Genomic DNA, 19,901 nt, shown 5'->3' on the forward strand with positions numbered 1-19,901 from the left:
GTTCAGCAAATAGTATGAAGAAAAAACACTGTTCCTCAACAGTAGAGATAAGGGCTGTAAACAATCATCGAATCTCAAAATGTTCATTTCACTTCAATACATTGCATTTTAGGTACGCTATTAGTTACCCCAGATCAGGGAAAGCATTTGATATCTGTCTTTTGGGGACTGGCTTATTTCACTGAGTATAATGGTTTCCAGTTGCATCCATTTTGGTGCAAAAGAAAACTGTTTTTTTTTTGTACAGCTGAATAGTACTCCATGGTGTGTATATGCCATAATTTCTTTATCCAGTCATCAGCTGATGGACATCTGGATTGATTCCATATCTTAATTATTGGATTGAGCTGCTATAAACATGGGGGAACAGGCAACTCTTTAAGATGCTGATTTCTCTTCTTTTTCTTTGAGTAAATTCCCAGGAGTGGGATTGCTGGATCATATGTTAGGTCTATTTTCAGATTTCTGAGGTATCTCCATACTGTCTTCCAGTGGCTGTACCAGTTTACATTCTCACCAACAGTGGATTAGGGTACCTTTTTCCTCACACCCTCGCCTGCATTTGTTTTGATTTCTGTATGAGAGCTGTTCTAACTGGGTTGAGATGAAACCTCATTGTGGTTTGAATTTGAATTTGATTTGAATTTCCCTGATGGCTACTGATCCCAAGCATTTCTTCATGTGTCTGTTGGCCATTTAAATTTCCTCTGTTTACTATTGGTAAATGTTTTATGTTTTCAACATTGTTCAATATTCTTCATATTTATTTATATATGCACATGTATATATATATATATATATATACTTATAGATGTGTGTGTACATATGTAATGCATATGGTTAACTTTAGATAGAATTGGCATGCAGTAACATAGACTCATTTAAAGTATATAAGTTGATGAGTTTTAACAAACATAAATAGGTTGGGCATCCCTAAGCCGAAGTCCTGAAATTGAAGATGCTTCAAAATCTAAATTTTTTTTTCATCCACCTAATGCTCCAAAAGTTTCAGCTGCTGGGGCATCTCAAGTTTTGATTTTCTGATTAGGAATACTCAGCCAGTAAAGCATACCTAAATCTTCCAGAACCCAAGAAATTCTGGAATCTGAAGCATTTCAGCTCTCAAGTGTGTGTTCACCCATATGACCACTTCAGCAATCAGGGTATAGAACCCTCTCAGTGCTCTCCCCATCCGCACTCCCAAGTTATCTTGTGACACTTGCAGTAACCTCTACTGCATCTGGCAGCCATTCCTCTTGCTGTAAAACAGTCGCAGTTTTCTTCACTGTAAAATGTCATACAAATGGAATCATAGAGTAGGCAATATTTTTTTATCTTCTTGATCTTTTAAGGAAATTAATTTATTAATCTTAATTTATGTGAAAGAGAGAGGAAGAGAGATAGAGAAAAGTCATCCATCCACTGGCTCATTCCCCAAATGCCTTCAAAAGCTTGCACTGGGCCAGGATGAAGCCAAGAGCCAGGGACTCAATCTGAGTTTCCCCTAAGGGTGGTAGGGACCCAAGTATTTGGGTTATCACTTGCAGCCTTCCAAGGTGTGCGGTAGCAGGATCCTGGAATCAGAAGTGGAGCTGAGTCTTTTGAACCCAGGCACCCTGACTTGGGATGTCAGTGTTGCAAGTGTTATCTTAACAGTTGTACCAAAAACCTACCCCTCAACATGTTTTGACACATTCATGTCAGTTTGTTCTTTATATTATTGAATAATATTTCTTTATCCATTTGCCTGTAGGCATGCATTTGGGTGTTTATTCATGTAACATCTCTGTATGCATGTCCATTGAGTATCTTCCTAGGGGTATGTTTGCTATTAATTTACGTGATTGTTTATAAGGAGCTGCCTAGCAGTTTATCAAAGCACATGTACTCTTTGAGCTCTCCTTGCAAATGGTATTTTTTAAAATTATTTTTATTATTAACTTTCATTAAAAATTTTTAAAAATTTATTATTTGACATTATATGTTTATTTGTGTCTCAAGAAATTTGTTTCATCTAAATTGTTAAATTTATTGGCATAAAGTTTTTCTTAATATGTAATTATCTTTTTTTTAAAAGATTTATTTATTTATTTATTTGAAAGTTAGAGTTACAGAGAGAGGAGAGGCAGAGAGAGAAAGGTCTTCCATCCGCTGGTTCATTCCCCAATGTGCCACAATGGCCGGAGCTGTGCTGATCAGAAACCAGAAGCCAGGAGCTTCCTCCGGGTCTCCCACATGGGTGCAGGGGCCCAAGGACTTGGGCCATCCTCTACTGCTTTCCCAGGCCAAAGCAGAGAGCTTTATTGGAAGTGAAGCAGCGCCCATATGGGATGCTGGTGCTTCAGGCCAGGGCATTAACCTGCTGTGCCATGGGGCCGGCCCCTGTAATTATCTTTTAATATTCTTCAGATTTGTAGTGATATCCTTTGTTTCATTTGTGATATTAGTAATTTGTGTCTGTTGCCTCTCATTTTTCTTTGTTGGGGTTTGTCAGTTTTACTGATTTTTTTTTTTTTTTTCAAAAAAACCAGGTTTGGGTTACAATATTTTTTGAAATTTTGTCTATGTTCTTTTTTATTGACTTTTTTCTTTATTATTTCCTTGATTTTAGTTACTTGGAAAGATATATATGTAAGAGAAGTTATCTTCAGAAGGAGAAATAGAACTCTTTCTATGATAGTAGAACTTTATTACCCTTTGTGACTACAGTGTTTACCTTTCCTTGCTGTTACCTTGCTGCATTTTAATTAATAACCTGTGCTCTCTCTCTCCCAGGACTGTGGGGTCTCTGCAAGAAGGTCTTCTATGTACTTTTATATTGTGTTTATACAGTCAAACATGTTTTTTATTCTGTTTAATGAAGCTAATGACAAAAAAAGCAAAAACAACAAAAATTAAAATGGTTAACAGTCTTGAAATTATGTGCAGAATAGCTTTTGACCAATTTACTTATCGAAATTATAGATGTGAGATGCAAACATTTGTAAATCCAAAGAAATCTCTTCATTTCAGGCTTTTTAGAAAGAGCACATTTGTAGAATTTGGCCATTGTATCTGTATTTGAAATCCAACTCATCGTGGCATATTTATTTTTGTACCCCCCCAGAAGTATGTTTGTATAGTAAACCCTTGTTCAATGTGGTAACTCTTCACTGTTTTCCCCTTTGCTTTAAGCTATTTCCGTGAAAGAAGAAATGTTGCTACCTCACCTGGAAAATCTGCGGCATGGCAAAGTGAGTCTATGTGTTTAAAGTTTCTTTAAATTAGTTAGCACTCATTTACTAGTTGTCAACCTGCGGTGTAGGGAATAATGGGAATGCCTATGTACTAGCATTCATTGTACTTCAGCAAACTCTTTTAAAGGTGAGTGAATAAAAGACACTCAGACTTTTGCTTATGTGAAAATCTGGCTTCATTTATCATTGGCAACAGTCGAAGGCATTTAGCTAAATTAAATGTTTTCTGACAGTCTGAGCTATAGAACAAAGAAATATGGAAAGTGATTTTGCCATGGTAACAGGCACAGGCTGATGTTGGTTTTGTAGATTGATCATACATAGAGGCTTTTCAGTCATTTTGAAAACTTTACTTATACAAGTTTAGGAACTTTCTTCTTCACAATATGCTGGCAAATACTTGGCTACTGAACCCTTAAACACATGTTTGCCGTAGTAGAGATGCAAGTATTGAGAATAATTTCATGTAAATCAGTGTAATTCAAGGATGATGGAAGTTCTTTTGAAATTATTTGTAGGTGTGATTGTAGGTCTGGTAATAGAGGGATTTCCTTCAGTGGTTTCTGGGAGTTTGAGTGATTGGCAAGCTGTCATATTGGCAAACTTCGTAAAGTTGTCGGTTGAAAATTATAAGAGCTAAAATTAATTTCCTGACATTTAGAGTATTCTCTTATTTAGAAATTGACCAGTTACAATTTAATAAACAGTTATATGCCATGCTTGTTAAGTCAGAGATATGTACAGTGAATACTGTATCTAGAAGACTGCTGGAAAGTTGATTTGGGATTAAGAATTAGAATAATTTTGGATTCTTATAGAATGATTAAATTGTAATATCATTATCAAATAAACCCAAGGTTTCTAAATTTTAATATAAAATATGCCACATTATTCACATCTTTCTATTCTCATAATTCCTTCAGAAGATTCAAGTGAGGAGATTTCATCTTCCATCTTTCCTTATGGAGAGACCTTCCTCTTCCAGAGACTGGAAAATTCCAAGGTTAGTTCCATATCTTTTATATTTTTCCATAATCAGTCCTTTACTCTTCTGCATGTAAATGCCTCTCCATTCTCCTGTAAGTGTGAAGAAGGTGTTATGCAGAAAAATCAAATTTCCAGTTAGTAAAATTTCTGCTCAATAAGATGACGGTAGATCCATATCTTTAAATATATATCATGAAAACACATTTTGATTTGTGACTTAAAAATTTTTCGTGGAAAAGCTACTTCAATAAAAAAAAAAGACAACCTCCCTTTAAGACCTAATTCCCCTCCTCTAGATTTTGCTTTACCTTAAATCTAAATGTAGACTTCCTAAGTGTGAATATACTTCTAATGATTAATATATTTTGACTTCAGTTGTTCAGTAAGACTTTTCACTTCATCATTGTTGCCCTTTTGCTATTTTATTTCTTTGTCTTGATGAAAGGGAAGTTGGACGACAAAAATAATGCTGGAGAGAAGTCCATGAATTTTATGGTTGGTTAACTTCTTTTTTTCCCCCTCTTAGTTGAAATGATGAGCTATTAATGTTTTAATAAAATATTTTAAAAAGCATCACCATGCTACTATTGTAGAGTCTCCCTAATTAAATTGTTCAGATTGAAAGTTCGTCTAAGCAGTTAAATATTTGTTTAATAAAACTAAACGCAGGCATTGTGGTTCTTTGCAGAAAGTTACCAGACTAAAAAAAAAAAAATCTCAAAACTAAAAATAAAATTTTAAATGATTTTTGTGTGTGTATATATGTGTTTTTTTTTTTTTTCCTTGTATTAGAAGAGATGTGTGAAGAATGAATTTTGGGCCCATGAAGAGACACTCAAAGGGGAGGCAAATACTGCAGGGAACTCTTTCTGCATCAAATCAAGGTATGAAGTCATGGTTGATTATGATTAATTGTTTAGAATAAAATGTTAAAAATTTGACTTCTTGCTCTTAGTATAAGACTATTTCTGAGAAAACACTGGTAAAGTTTGTATCTCTCAACATGCTTCCACATCAGCATCCATTTTAAGGATTGAATTATGGTAGATAATGACAGTTCTCTACATGGTAGGTTTGAAATGAACAACCCCCTCCTCAAAGTGGCAAATATGTGGTTACCATAATTGTGTCTTTCTTAAAGACAAGAAGTTATGTTAATATAAAGGAGAAAGGCACAGTGCAGAATATCACTATGGAAGTTGCAGAATTTTGCAAATATAATGTATGTTTTTTGTTAGCAGGTCATCCTTTATAGGATCCTTGATGACCATCTAGTTATGTCAGTCACACATGAAATTAAACAAGTTGTAGATACCAATTTAAATAGTATTTTTCTTTAAATTTTTTTGGGAGCTTGTTATAGTGGATCATTATTTGGCATTTATTTTAATTTTAAATTATCTTTTATAAGGTTAATACTGATGCAGATTTCCTTAAATTAAGATGATATAATTGGAAAGGATGTTTGGCTTAGTTAAAATGCTTGCATTCTATATCAGAATACTTGGGTTCAAGTCCCAGCTGTGGCCCTGGCTCCTGATTCCAGTTTCCTACTAATGCAGACTCTGGAGGCTCAAGTAGTTGGATCTCTGCCACTCATGTGCGAGACATCCGTTGAGTTCCAGGCTCCTAGTAGCATCTGTCCCAGTAGCAATCATTGCAGACATTTAGGGCGTTAACCAGCAGATGGAATGTCTCTGTCTCTCAGAGTCTCTTTGCCTCTCAAATAATAACAACAACAACAAAACCACTTAATAATTTAATAACCTCAGAAAGTATTTAATGTGAATCTATAATGCAAAACATGAGAGGACCAGGCTAAATCATTTTTTGTGAAGTACTGATTTTTTAGAACATTATATCCAGGAGGATGTAATTTTTCCTCTAAGCATGTCTGATTTTCTAAAACTTTCTAATAGTGAGTTTTATTTTATTTATCAGTCACTGAATCCATTGTGTCATAACCTTAAATCTGTAGGGATATGCTTAGCTAATATGAATGCATTCTAGAAAATATTGCGTATTATGCAGATTTTACATTCTGAGTATGCACTGACCCTTTCCTGTTTTCTGGCTAGCAGGGTGGTGCAGTGTTTTTCTTCATTAGCATTGCAAAATCATTTTGAAAATCTCAGCAATCATACTCTCTGTTTTATTACGTTATGGTAGAACATGGAATTTGTGGAATCAGTTAGAGGAACATAGCCAGTGGGCAACAAGTTGAAAATAAGATCTCCACACAGATGAGATAGTAATTCATAGTGTTGCCTAGACAATAATGGTTAAGCTGGCTACTTGATTGTGCTGTTGAAGATGTTTAACTTATGATGATAGTAAAATGGGCAGTCTCCATCCTTACCACCTGTTCCCAACACCCAAAACAAAAGGGAACAGATTAAATTCTACATTAGAAAAACTCATAGTACTGTTCAGGTATCACAGGATAATAAAAGATTTATATTTCATTTTTCTGGAAGAGTTTAAAAATTATCAGATGGTTTATTTGACCTCTAAGATTCTCCTGGCTTTAAATTTCTATGATTTTTTAAAATTAATACAAAGAAATGACTGATGATTTAAATCACATTTGGCACTTTAAAATGTTAATTCCATTCCCTTTCATTTAGCATATATGATAACAGGAAGGAGAAAATAAGTGAAGAAAAAGTAGAAGACATTTGGATACCTCGAGAGGATAAAAACAATCTTCTGACAGAGTCTGCCTCTGAGTCAGAATACTCAACAGTGGAAGAATGCTTCCAGAGTTTAAGAAGAAAAAATTCAAAGGCATCAAGGTTGAGGACACAGAAAGCACTGAGCTTGGACCCAGTGAACAGGCACAGTTACCCCCTAAGCTCAACAAGTGGAAATGCTGATTCCTCGGGCATTTCCTCAAATGCCATATCTCCCTATGCCTGTTTTTATGGTACATCTACGAAGAAGGTGAAGTCAGGGTGGCTGGATAAGCTTTCTCCTCAAGGGTATGTGTTTACTCATTTGTTTTATTTCAGAAGTAGCCTTAAAAAAATTCAAATTCACTCATTTCTGAGACTGCCAGGTTGCTGACTCTCCCCAAACCCTCCCCCTCAAGAGTTCCTGGTTTTAGGGTGACTCAGTCCATTTTTGCAAATGCTATTCGTTGGTTCACCCCCCAAATGGCCGCTATGGCCAGCGCTCTGTGCTGATCCGAAGCCAGGAGCCAGGTGCTTCCTCTTGGTCTCCCATGTGGGTGCAGGGACCCAAGCACCTGGGCCAACCTCCACTGCCCTCCCTGGCCACAGCAGAGAGCTGGACTGGAAGAGGAGAAACCAGGACTAGAACCCGGCACCCATATGGGATGCCGGCACCGCAGGCGGAGGATTAACCAAGTGAGCCATGGTGCCAGCCCCCTCAAATGCTATTCTTGAGATGCAGGGGAGGATATATGTAATATAATGCTGCAACTAAGGATCTGAAGAATAAATTAAAGTTATGACCTCACGTCTAGATTCCCGATGTTTCTAACTTCACACCAAGATACACTGTGCGGTATTCCAGTGTGTAGCTAAAGAAAAACACAGCACAGTGAGTTGGTGTTACTCAGCCCACTCTGCTTGGCTCTTGCTCATATCATAACAGTGTTCTGTTTGAAAATACAAAGCTATTGTAGTTAGGTAGAAGAATGTCATTGTTAGATTTAGGCATTCATTGTTACTGATACATTGTTTTGATTTTTTTATGTTTTACAGACAATCTGAATCCTTTGAATTTTATACATTTAAAAGCAGATTTATCATTTCAGATATTTACGAAGAAGCTTGTGTCCCTTAAGCATTTTACATTATTGACAAAACTTCAGGGAGGAATTATATGTAATTAGAATTGTTTTCTGGCATTCCAATTTTTTGAAATCTCTACTTTAAATGTTGTTTGTGATTTATTAAATTATTTTGGGACTAAGCTTTTCATGTTGAAGTAGCTAATGTGGTGAGTCCCTGCAGGTTTTTTCCACTGTTGCTCTGGAATGTGTTGTTTCTAGAAATCCTTGATTTGCTCTAAAATAATTTTGCTAGCAAGGAAAACTACAGCATCAGATGACTAGTTGGGACTTCTTAAGCCATGGGAGAAAACCCAGACTTTTATGATTAGTAATTATGTGGTTAATACTTTAAATGGCCGCATTGTTTTAGATAATTAGGTCATGAATAAAGTGAAACAGACTACTTAGCTATTTCCTGTCACTCCTTTCTGGTGACACTAGGATGACAAAATGGTATGCTGTGTGTATTGTCTGTTTTTAATCGGTCCTCAGTGTTATTGGTAAATGCCTGTTCAAATATCCAAGGCTTGAGTCAGCCCTCAACTACACGTACTGCTGGAATGAAACAGTGAGCTTGAGTGTGCTCAAATCTTTCATTTCTGTAAAATTTAAGTGTTAAGGGAGAGCCAGTTGCTCTCAATGGGAATGGGAAGAATCCACAGAGCCATGGTGCACAGTGCAGTGTCTCTGGCAGTTCCTTTGTGTTCCCTGGGGGTGTCACTCTCTGTAGGGTTGGTGTGCTGGAGATCCAGGTACACTGAGAAAGCCTTGCCATTAGGTCAGTCAGAACAGTTGTCTTCTTTTTAATGGAGCTTTGAGTTTCTATGCTTTCTAGTCTGAATTTGCCTGAGTTTAGATATTAGTTTTCTAGATTTGTATTTTGTCATATTGGGAAAATCATTTAGTTTCTGGCTTACAGTTTTTCTCCTGGATATCAGGATAAGATTTTAAACAAATGAGCTTGTTATTGCACCAAGAAATGCAACGACTATTCTACATGATTATACTGCTTTGACTTAATTCAGAAGTAGAATCTGAAATTTTTCCTTTCCACTATTTTCTGTAGGCTATTGGGAGGGTTTTGGAGGTGCTTTTTAATAAGACTAAGTAATGGTTCTCCTTCCTTGTGAAGAGGTTGCTGAACTTTGCTTAACTCAAGGCCACATCTGTTTGATGCAAGTAGCACTGATTGAGACAGCATTCTGAATTCCACAGAGCAGATGCCAGTAAACATTTTTGCAACAGGTCAGATAGTAAATACTGGAAGCTTTAGGGCCATATGGCCTCTGTTGAAGCTGTTCAGCTGAACAGTTGTAGTATGAAAACAGACATAGATAATTTATAAACCAATGAATGAGGCTGTGTTCCAGTAAAACTTTATGGTGATGGGTCATAAAGGCATAGACCAGGTTAGATGGTTGGCTAAAATCTCCTGTTATAGCCAGTATACTCCAGCTCTCCTAGGCTCTAAATAGAAAAGTATAACCCGATAGATCACAAACTAAAGAAGCCACTTTCTATTATTCTATTAAATGTGGAGTAATAAAAAGCAGGTTTCCTCCTTGGGAGCCCCTAGACTGACTTTGTGCTTGACATACTCTTGCTATAGAAAGCAGCATAACTTGAATCTCACCTTTCTCTAGTGTTACTGTAGTGTCTCCTTTGCATAGGCTTTGGCCACTAGATTCAACGTTGCAGCTGTCCCTCTCCTCTGATGCCCATCACTCCCTTAATTTTCATCAGCAGGGCTCATATGCCAGAATTTTCATTTATTTCTTGTAAGTGCCATTGAGGACAACCAGCTCTGTGGCTTTTGTTTAATGCAATTTCCTGAATAGAACATTGCCTAGCATAGGAGGGTTATTGTCGAATAGATCAGGGGAAAACTTAGCATTAGTTATTATATTTTTCTTTTTAGTTTTCTAGGGACTTTATCCCACAAGCTGCTGAACTCAGCTCTATACAGGTGCCACTGCTCTAACATTTATTAACAGAGATGTGAACTCTTCAGTGTTTTATATAAGGATGTTTCATCCTTATAGCCATATACATGATTTATCAAAACACAGTTTAAAAAAACCCCACATTCCAGTTTGCTGTTTTCCAATTAGTGCTTGAAACTGCTCTCAGTCATGAGTGATGTTAAATAAAATAGTAAGATTCATGAACTGAATTTATTGCACATGGTTGATTCTCTGCTTTTGAGATAGAAATGCCAGTTCTGAGTCAAAGCACAGAATGTGAAAACTTCCTAAGATTTGATTAAAAAAATAATTATATAATATCAAATAAGATTCCAGTTAAGCATAGAATAGGAAAAAAATAAATTTTTAAATGACATAATAAGGAGTAAGAGTATTGGATTAAAAATTGCATGAAATTTGAAAACATGTTGAAGTTGAATCTATTGCCAGTGTTTCAAACAGATCAAAGCATGTTGATCAGCCTAATATTATTTGTTTTTAAAATAGTTCATGGGGGGCAGGCATTTGGCAAAATGGGTAAGACTCAACTTGAGTTGCCCACATTGCACATCAATCAGAGTGCCTGGATTTGAATCGCAACTGTACTCCCATTTCTAGCCTGCTGTGGAGTACCCTGGGAGGCAGCAGGTGATGGCTCAGTTGGTTGAGTCCTGTTACCCACTGTACTAAATTCTAGACTACTGGCTTCCTCCTGGCTCAGTTCCAGCCATTGGGCCATTTAAGGAGTGAATCAGTGGATGAGAAATCTCTGTTTCTCCATCTTTTAAATATAATAAAGTAAACCAGTAAAAATCTAATGAAATATATAAAATTAGTAAAACAAATTTATTAAGCTAACTTATTTTATCTAATTTTAAATTTATTTTAACTAATATGAAAGTTTAACTAATATGAAAAAATATAAAGACTTAGTCAAATAAACCAATAAATTATTTAAATTTTCACTGAATTTCAGGAATTTAAAAATGTTCCCTCCTCCACATTTTCCCAATTGTAAATAATAAACTCAAGCTTTTCAGAGCTGTGTAGATGCAAGTATGAGAAAGCAGGTAGAATTTATTCAAGTATTTCCTAAATACGTAACTCAGAGGAAGAGTCCTATGAGTTTCTGTGAGGCAAAGACTGTGGTGGAGTGTTCCACTCTTCTTTTTGGAGGTGCATGAATTGAAACCTCTGCTTCTGTGACAAGGAAACCCTAGTGACTGTTTTTAAGTCATTGTTTTCTAAAGATGACTGTGCGCAGTGTAACTCACTGAATGTAGTCATAAAAATTGCAACACACACATATATATATATATAGAATTTCTTGTTTTATTTGACAAGATGTTTCAGGTTTATTTCTTACTTAGCTAAGTCAATCTCTTTAAGTCCATCTCTCTCTTTCTCTCTCTGTCATTTAAATTTTTTTTGACTATTGGGTAGACCGATTTGGGAATAGGAGCCTGGGAAAGCAGAAGCTGAACACATGAGGTTAACTCAGTAATTTGTATATAATAAACATATATATAATGTGTATATCTTTTCAGGATATGGAGGATACAAATTAAGCAAGATGTGTTCTTTGCCTGGTTTTAGGGAAATAAGAAATATATACAAATAACAATAAAACCAAAAGACCAGGGTATAATAATTGGTTCAGAAAGGTCTGTAGAGTACAGTCTGCAAGGTTGAGAGGGTTGAGAAAGTACTTCTTAGAAAAAAACTCTAAGGCTCAGAGTGGCAGTTAATTTGAAAAAATGGATAAGATTTTTACCACCATTTTTAACTGGAATATTGAAATAGCATTTTTAGCTGCACTACTATCCTGGCTAGAGGGAGTAAAAGACACTGAGGTAGGTGATATCTGAGTGTACTGAATATAAAACGGAGAGCAGAGGTCAAGAGCCAAGGTATTGGTTAGGGTTATTTTACTGAAGGTGAAAAGTTGGACTGTAGAACCAGGTGGGGCAAAGTGTCAGTGAAATTCATGTTCAAGTTGAATGGAGATCTAGGGAAAATGAAAAAGCCAGAGGTCAAATACCAAGAAAAGATTGAATCCCGGGCAGAGGCTGGGAGTCAGACTACCCAGGAGCCAGCGGTCCATGATTTGGTGGCATTCAGAGCTTATACTGCTTGTACCTTTTTCAGTGACCGATTGTCGAGTCATTTTCCAGAGTGTTTATGGCTGCTTTGGTAGAGTGATTCTCCTCCCTGGTCCTCAGCTGTTTGAGTGCCTCCAGTCTCCTGCTAATGCTGTTTAGAGCCGGCTTTTCACTGAAATGCAGATGTTGTGGGAAAGTGAATCAGCTCTGTCTGACCAAGGTGTTCCCTGTGAACACCTGGAACTTCAAATTGAATCTTAAATCCCTGATAAAGAGTTATCTTTCTATACCAAAAATTAGGTGCCTCTTTCCAAAATCACTTGTCACTTGCAAAGATTGTGCCAAGGAATAGATAGCTTTGTAATTTTATTTTTAGTTTGAGAAAAACACATTCTTACTTTTTGTCTCCATTAAAATAACCTGGCTAATTCCTTCCAGTCAGTCTAGCTGCAGAGAAATGACTAAGGGCACCGGGATCAGACAGACAGAAATCAGAGTTGTCAACATCATTCATGCACTGTGTGGCTGAATGGGCGAGACTTCCTCTGTGGGATCACTGGGAAAAGTAGGTAACTTTAGGCTTGACATTTAATTGGTGCTCAATAAACCTCAATTTTCCTTCTGCTCAGAAGAACACTGTTTTATGGCAGGTGACCTTTGATAACGTTATTGCAAGTGAGTTCTAGTCAGTTCTTGCCATGACATGTACTCGTTTAAGGTAAAAAAAAAAAGCATCTGTTTACCTTGAACTTTTGAAATTCAATGTTTTCATTGGTTCTAAAACCACATAATTTAAGTGTCAGAAAGTTCTACATGGGTTATTAAAAAAAAAAGGTGGCTTTTCCTGCCCTCCAATTTCTTTTCAAGAGACAGCCACTTATAACTGTTACAGTAGTTTCTTTTACTATTTAATTTATATATCTTAATACTGTTTTTATTCTGATTTTTATTTTATTTTTTATGATTGAGTCACTGCCCCGAAAGATCATATTAACTCATTATCGCCATACTCCTCCTTCTCTTTTAGCACAGACAGAACGATCATCCCCTAAATACGGTTATATAACCTATTTAGATTTTATATGTAATTCAGTTTTATACTCTTACGCCTGAGTACTATTTATGTTTGGGTTATGTAACATCATAGAGTTAATTTTTCTTTCAGTTAATAATTGTTACTTTGTTTTGGTCTTAATAATTGCTTATCTTTTTGCTTGCTGAATTTTTATATGCGTTTTCATTCATCTGAAATTTCTTTCTCAGAAGTATAACTGTCTGAAGTAACCAAAATATATAAAGCCATGATTCCCATCATCATATAGGCCTAAGAGAACTTGATTAGTTTGGGCTGGTTGGGCTCCAGGCCCGCTGCACAGTCAGCATCCTGGGGAACCCTCATCATTATCTGGGGGTTCTGTGGCTCTTATATTTTTGTCTTTACCAAATCTCATATCACTATCCAGTGCCCACCTCCTTGCTTTGGGTAAATAATAAATAAAATAAATAAATAAAAAAAAAAAACCTTTTGGCTTCCAGGGATATTTTTTGGGACTTTTACATTTTGAATGTGTCTTTTTTATTCTATAAGCATGCTTGTTGATAATCTTATCATGTTTCATACATCTTGGCTTTCTTAAAATTGAAAACATATGATTTAGAGTAGATAAATGTCAGCGCTTTGTAGAAGTATTTTAGCAATTCCTATATACACATGCATATATACAAATATATACATTTTCTTTATTCATTGCTAATGCATTGCTTAAAAGTCTCAAACATAAAAGAGTAATTAGATAATAAATAATTAGGTGGATAAATGTGTCTATGCTATTGGAGACTATCATAGTTCTGAGAAATGTCCAGCCTCATTAAGGTAGAGGAGAGAATCAGATCCAGTCTGCTGCCATTCTTCAAGTTTACATACACAAGACAGATGAATGTGGAATAGCATGTTGTTGATAGCTCTTTTCTTGGGAAATTGAGAAATAATATTTCTGATGATTTAAATACTATGATTAATTAATCTGTAAATTAGACTTAGTGCCTTTGAGTTTCATTTCAGTTGTGTGACTTTTAAAGGGGCACTTTGATAGCCTCTGATAATTTCAGTTATTGTAATTGTTTAGCATGCATGTTAGATTTTGAGGGTTTTTTTTCTTTAAAGCTTAAAAAAGAATCTTAAAAAACTCCACTGTCACTTAGGAATGAAATTAAATATGGGTACCTATGTGTAAGTACTCTACAGATAAAGATTTAATTGGGTATGTATATGCTGTTGTTAATAAAAGAATGTTTGAGGTGCATATTTCGGAACATCAGCCACTGATACAGGTAGCAAAGCTGTTTTTATGAAAGCTGTTGCAACTGTACACCACCTGGCCTGCCAGCGCTCAAGGGAAGAGTTTATAGAAATCCGTTCAGTAATGGTGCACAAGCCTTATAAATTATTCTAAAAAAGCGTCTTCAAGAAATGTTTCCCTTCAGAACCTTAAACGCAAAGTAAGATACAGCCCAGGCTAATGTGATTCCTGTCTACTTTAACTTTTTCTCCTGCAGGGATTCTGAAGCACTTTGTAAAATTGAACTCACATATAAAATGTGTAGAGGTCAAATGTTATTACTTCCTGGGGGAGTGTCCAGGATGCTCTGCTACATGTAGTAGAGTCTGCTTTGTGAGTGGTTAAGAGCATAGTCTTTGGGAAGGGAATGCTCAGTGTGACTCCCAGTTATGCCCGCTGCTAGTTGTATGTAACTGACCTGTGTCTCAGTGAGTTTATCTGTAAAGTGGGAATGTGTGGTTAGTTGGAGGCTTAAATGAGTTAATATTTGTGCGTGGCTTGGCACAGTACCTGGAACAAAGCATGATATAAATAAATCTTTGCTACTTTTATTAGCAAATGTATTGTCCAATACGTTTGTATTGACTGAAACTTTAACACTTCTTCTCTGTATAACTGTAGTTATTTCAGATCTAATTTTTATTGCTTGATAGCAAGAGTGCAGTCTAAGGTGCCATTTTTTTGCACCTCATCTTTTTTTTAATATTTTGAAACAAATTGTTAAATTTAGGAGAAAAGCTACCTTCAGATAACTTTTTGTTAGGTTTAGTTAGTTATTTAAAAGGCAGAACAACAAAGAGAGAGAGAGATTTTCCCAACGCTGGTTCATGTCCTCGGATGTGCACAACACTTGCCGGGGCTGGTGAAGCTGAACCAGGAGCCAAGGATTCCATAGAGGGGGCAGGGACTAAGGCAAGTGAGTCTGCTGCATCCTGGGCTGCACATTAGCAGGAATCTAAATGGGAGGTTGAGGCGGGCACTCTAATGTGGGATGCAGGCATCCCTAGGTTGCTGCTTAACTCACTGTGCCACAATGTTTTTCTCACACAGAAAGCTTGTAAAGGACTTCAGCAACCTCTAGTAGTGTGCATATTAATTAAACTTAATTCCAGTGGAATTAGTTGCCTGGTATTTAATAGACTTTTATAAATACATGAGAGGAATATTATTAAACTCTTGAATAGGAAAGATAATTCTTAAGATATGTAATGTCTAATTCTTAAAATACGTAATGTCAATATTTATTTTTTATTTTATTTTTTAAAGATTTATTTATTTATTTGAAAGCATTACAGAGAGAGGTGGATACAGAGAGAGGTCTCCATCGGCTGGTTCACTCCCCAGAGGGCCGCAATGGGATGTGGAGAGTGAATCACAGATGGAAGCTTACTCTGTGTTTGTCTGTCTTCCCTTCTCTCTGTCTCTAAACAAACAAATAAATAATTTAAACTGCATTTTTAAGATTTATTTATTTATTTGAGAGGCAGCATTAGAGCGAAAGATATTCCATCCACCGGTTCACTCCCCAGATAGCCGCAATGGCTAGAGCTGGGTCAATCCGAAGCCAAGAGCCAGGAGCTTATTCTGGGTCTCCCACAAAGGTGCGGGACCCAAGCACCTGGGCCATCTTCCACTGCTTTCCCAGGCCACAAGCAGATAGCTGGTTTGGAAGAGAAGCAGCCAGGACAGGAACTGGGGCCCACATGGGATGCTGGCACCACATGCGGAGGCTCAGCACACCGTGCCACAGTGCTGGCCCCAGATTTGTTATTTTATAAACAGAAAACAAACATCACTGGAATACTTTATACTTAATTTCATCTTTTAGTCAAACACTAATGATTAGGTTTCTCACATAAAAAAATGAAAACTGTATAGACTTATCCTGTTGTTAAAGAAATAAGTCACTAACATGCTTGAAAACCCACCATAAATTCCTACATGGTTTATGAATATGTTTTAGAATTGAAAATAGATATTTCATCAACATCTCCTCATTATTTCCATCTCTTAGACCCTGGTAACCACCATTATAGGAACCATCTATTTCTATGAGGTCAGCCTTCTAGATTTCACGTATAAGTGATACTGGTCAAAGGAAACAGACATTCGCATGTAGGAAGAAGAATGGACAGCACAGTGTGTTATAGCCCAGCATTCTCATCCCAGGAGATAGCTACGTTAATTGGCTTGTTTGTGGGAATTATTTCATGGTGTGTATCAAATCATCACACTACACACCTTTATATAACCTTTGTCAATCATGCTGCAGAAAAGCTAGAGAAAAAACAACTATAATTCTATACATCTGCACTTGATACTTTCCTGTTTAAACATGCAAAATAATTCAAGATGCTTCTTATATTAATTTACATAAAAGTTGAATAATCTACCTTTGTAATTAAAATGTTAATCAACGTATTTTCTCAGTGTGAATGTGAAACTGGATTTTAAATGCTGGTTAGTTAAAGGTAAGAACTTACACTTAGATCCTTTCTCACAGTATTATCTCACTTTCTAGCTAATGGAAACTTGGATTTCATATTGGTAAACCTACAAATCCATCAAAATTTCAATTAAATAATAAAAGAGCCTAACTAGGACTGTGCCTCTAAATGCTTAAATAGAAATTTAAATTAATAAATATTGATGGGGCTGGCGCTGTGGCTTAGCAGGTAAAGCCTCTGCCTGCAGTCCTGTATGGGTGCCAGTTCAAAACTCAGCTGCTCCACTTCTGATCCAGCTCTCTGCTATGGCCTGGGAAAGCAGCAGAAGATGGCTCGAGTCTTTGGGCCCCTGCACCTGCGTGGGAGACCCGGAAGAAGCTCCTGGCTTCAGATCACTCCAGGTCTCTCCCATAGGTGGCAGGGACCCAACTATGTGAGCCATCACTGCTGCCTCCCAGGCTCTACAGTAGCAGGAAGCTGGAGTCAGGAACTGGAGCCCAAAATTGAATCCAAACACCTCGATTTGGGATGCAGGCATCCTAACCACCAGGCTGAGTGCCTGCTCCCTTTGCTAAATATTTAAAAAGTGCGTTTGATATGCTAGCAACTATCATAGTGATTTTACTTTGCTTTGTTTGCAAATGGTTTCTGTACTCAAAATCTCAAGATCTATTATGGACAATGGATGAAAAAAAACAAGCATATAATCACAAATTCTGATAAGTTTCACTGAGTGAAGAAATGCAGCAAGAGAACAAAGCAGCTAAACCATCTGTGTGGTAGGCAGGGATAACCAGTTACTGCAAATGACTTTTAAGTTGAGATCTTCTGGATAAGAAAGAGCCATCCATGTCAGGGACACAGAGACAGCATTGTAAGCAGAGAAAATGGCAGATGGAATGGTCACAAGGTACAAATAGGTGTAGAGAAAAGAGGCAGGTAGTGTCTGCAGAGTTGCTGCCCACAACCGTAGGTGGCTGACTGTGAATGAGAGCCAAGTTTGGTAGATTGCAAAATAGCTCTCCAACCACAGAGTGTATCTTCTTTCACTTGCTATGCCCTGTGGCTTCTGCTTCCATTCGTTTTTGGCTGGGATTTTTCTTTTTTAAAAAAAGTCTTATCTGCTTACTTGACAGTCAGAGTTATACAGAGAGAGGACAGAATTACACAGAGGAGAGGAGAGGGAGGGAGAGAGGAAGGGAGGGAGGGGGAGAGAGAGAGAGAGAGAGAGAGAGAGAGAGAGAGAGAGAGAGGGAGGGAGGTCTTCCATTGGATGATTCACTCCCCAGTTGGCCACAACAGCCAGTACTGTGCCCATCTGAAGCCAGGAGCCAGGAGCTTATTCTGGGTCTCCCACGCGGGCACAGGGGCCCAAGGACTTGGGCCACCTTCTACTGCCCTCCCAGGCCACAGCAGAGAGCTGGATGGGAAGTGGAGAAGCTGAGTCTTGAACCGGCACTCACATGGGATGCCGACACTTCAGGCCAGGGTGTTAACCCGCTGCACCAGAGTGCTGGCCTAGGGATTTTTCATACTTACCTTTCCCTCTGTATATTATTACAGAGATTTAATAATCTTTAAAAAAAAACATTAAATTTTCAATAAGTGAATGTAGTTACCTGGTGGTTGAGAAAATTAAAGTGCTGGGAAAATATCTTAGGAGCTAAGGCTCTCCTAGGCTGAGGTTGTATTTGGCTTTTCTTAGCCAAGAGTAGAGTTTGTCCTTTAAAGTATCAGTGTCTGAGAGGGAAGGCGGATCTGGTCAGATGGTGCTATCTTTGATCTGTAAGCCTCACAGACACCAGGCTCTCTGCCCTCTTTCTTCCTCTCCCCATTTTCCCGTGGAGGTGACTATTAAGCTCTTGGATGATGCCTCCCGTTGCAAATTGTCCAGATGGTGATGGGATTCTGAAAAAGCTTCATGAGTCGAACTGACAGTGATTAAACAGTTTTAAGTAAGATAACGTAAAGTAGTTGCCCTTGGAACCTTGGTAGGATTTGAAACATGGAATTTAATTCCGAGTTTTTAGAAGTTTCTCTGCCTTCTCTCAGCCTTCTTTTAAGAGTCTGATGATGCGAGTGCTGGTTGTTTAAGTCTTTATTTGTGTCATCCTGCCTGTGTGCTTAATCCCATCACTCATTCACTCATCCATGTTCTTTCTTGGTGCCTAATCACATGATACAGTAGAGAAGGGAACATTCTTGGACTTTGTGTTTCTGAAGCCTAAGGACAAGTTGGAGACAATAAGGAAGGACACAAATACGGGTATAAGCAATTAGCAACTGTGTTATGTCCTATGATGAAAAGTAGAGGATCCTTTGAGAAAGAATGGCTTTGAGATGTGCCTTTGATTGGGTTATCAGAAAAGGCGTTTCTGTGATGGTGGTTGAAGTACAACTGAATGATAAGGAGTTTGGACAGGGAGCAGAGGGGGCTAGCTCCCCACAGATGTCCGTTTTTATTTTAAAAGGAAAATTATTTGTGCTACTAAGCCCTACATGTCCACCATTCACAATATAAGATGGATGAAGACCAAAAGAAAATCTGGCTCTGCCGAGTTACCCTCAGGATTGTGTGGGAAGGGGTACATTTGCCTTCTCCAAGTGTGGCAGAGGGAAACATAAAATGAATGCGAAGTGCTTAACTTATTCAATGTACAATTATTTTTACTTAATATTGCCTTACCTTTCAGCTTTTTCAAAAAGATTTTTTAAAATTTTATTTGAAAGGCTGGATTATAGAAAGGGAGAGGGGGAATAGAGAGAGAGAGATATCCAGCTTCTATCTTCCATCCACGGGTTCACTCTCCAAATGGCCACAAGGGCCGGGGCAGGGCTGGGCTAGGCCAAGCCCACACCAGGAGCCTGGACCTCCATCTGGATCTCCTACATGGGTGGCAGAGACCCAAGCATTTGGGCCATCTTTCATTGCTTTCCCAGGCACATCATCAGGGAACTGGACTGGATGTAGAGCTGCGGGGATCTGAACTGGCTGTCATGTGGGATGGCCGTGTTGCCCTTAGCAGC

The 19,901-nt window shown here is 37.6% G+C and overlaps 1 protein-coding gene across 9 annotated transcripts in view; it reads left to right on the forward strand.

Annotated features, from left to right (window-relative positions):
- The window catches only part of ARAP2 (ArfGAP with RhoGAP domain, ankyrin repeat and PH domain 2), a 235,134-nt gene that overhangs the window by 11,581 nt on the left and 203,652 nt on the right, over nucleotides 1–19,901 (forward strand). For 8 of the 9 annotated variants that reach the window (XM_062213241.1, XM_062213242.1, XM_062213243.1 and 5 more), the window contains exons 2-5: nucleotides 3,175–3,233; nucleotides 4,160–4,239; nucleotides 5,016–5,107; nucleotides 6,851–7,204. In XM_062213241.1, coding sequence (XP_062069225.1) covers nucleotides 3,175–3,233; nucleotides 4,160–4,239; nucleotides 5,016–5,107; nucleotides 6,851–7,204 — 585 coding nt within the window. The remainder of the gene's footprint in view (nucleotides 1–3,174; nucleotides 3,234–4,159; nucleotides 4,240–5,015; nucleotides 5,108–6,850; nucleotides 7,205–19,901) is intronic. The other variant, XM_062213239.1, reaches the window with a different exon arrangement.

Source organism: Lepus europaeus, chromosome 16 (genome assembly GCF_033115175.1).
Source record: "Lepus europaeus isolate LE1 chromosome 16, mLepTim1.pri, whole genome shotgun sequence".
Taxonomy (NCBI): Eukaryota; Metazoa; Chordata; class Mammalia; order Lagomorpha; family Leporidae; genus Lepus; species Lepus europaeus.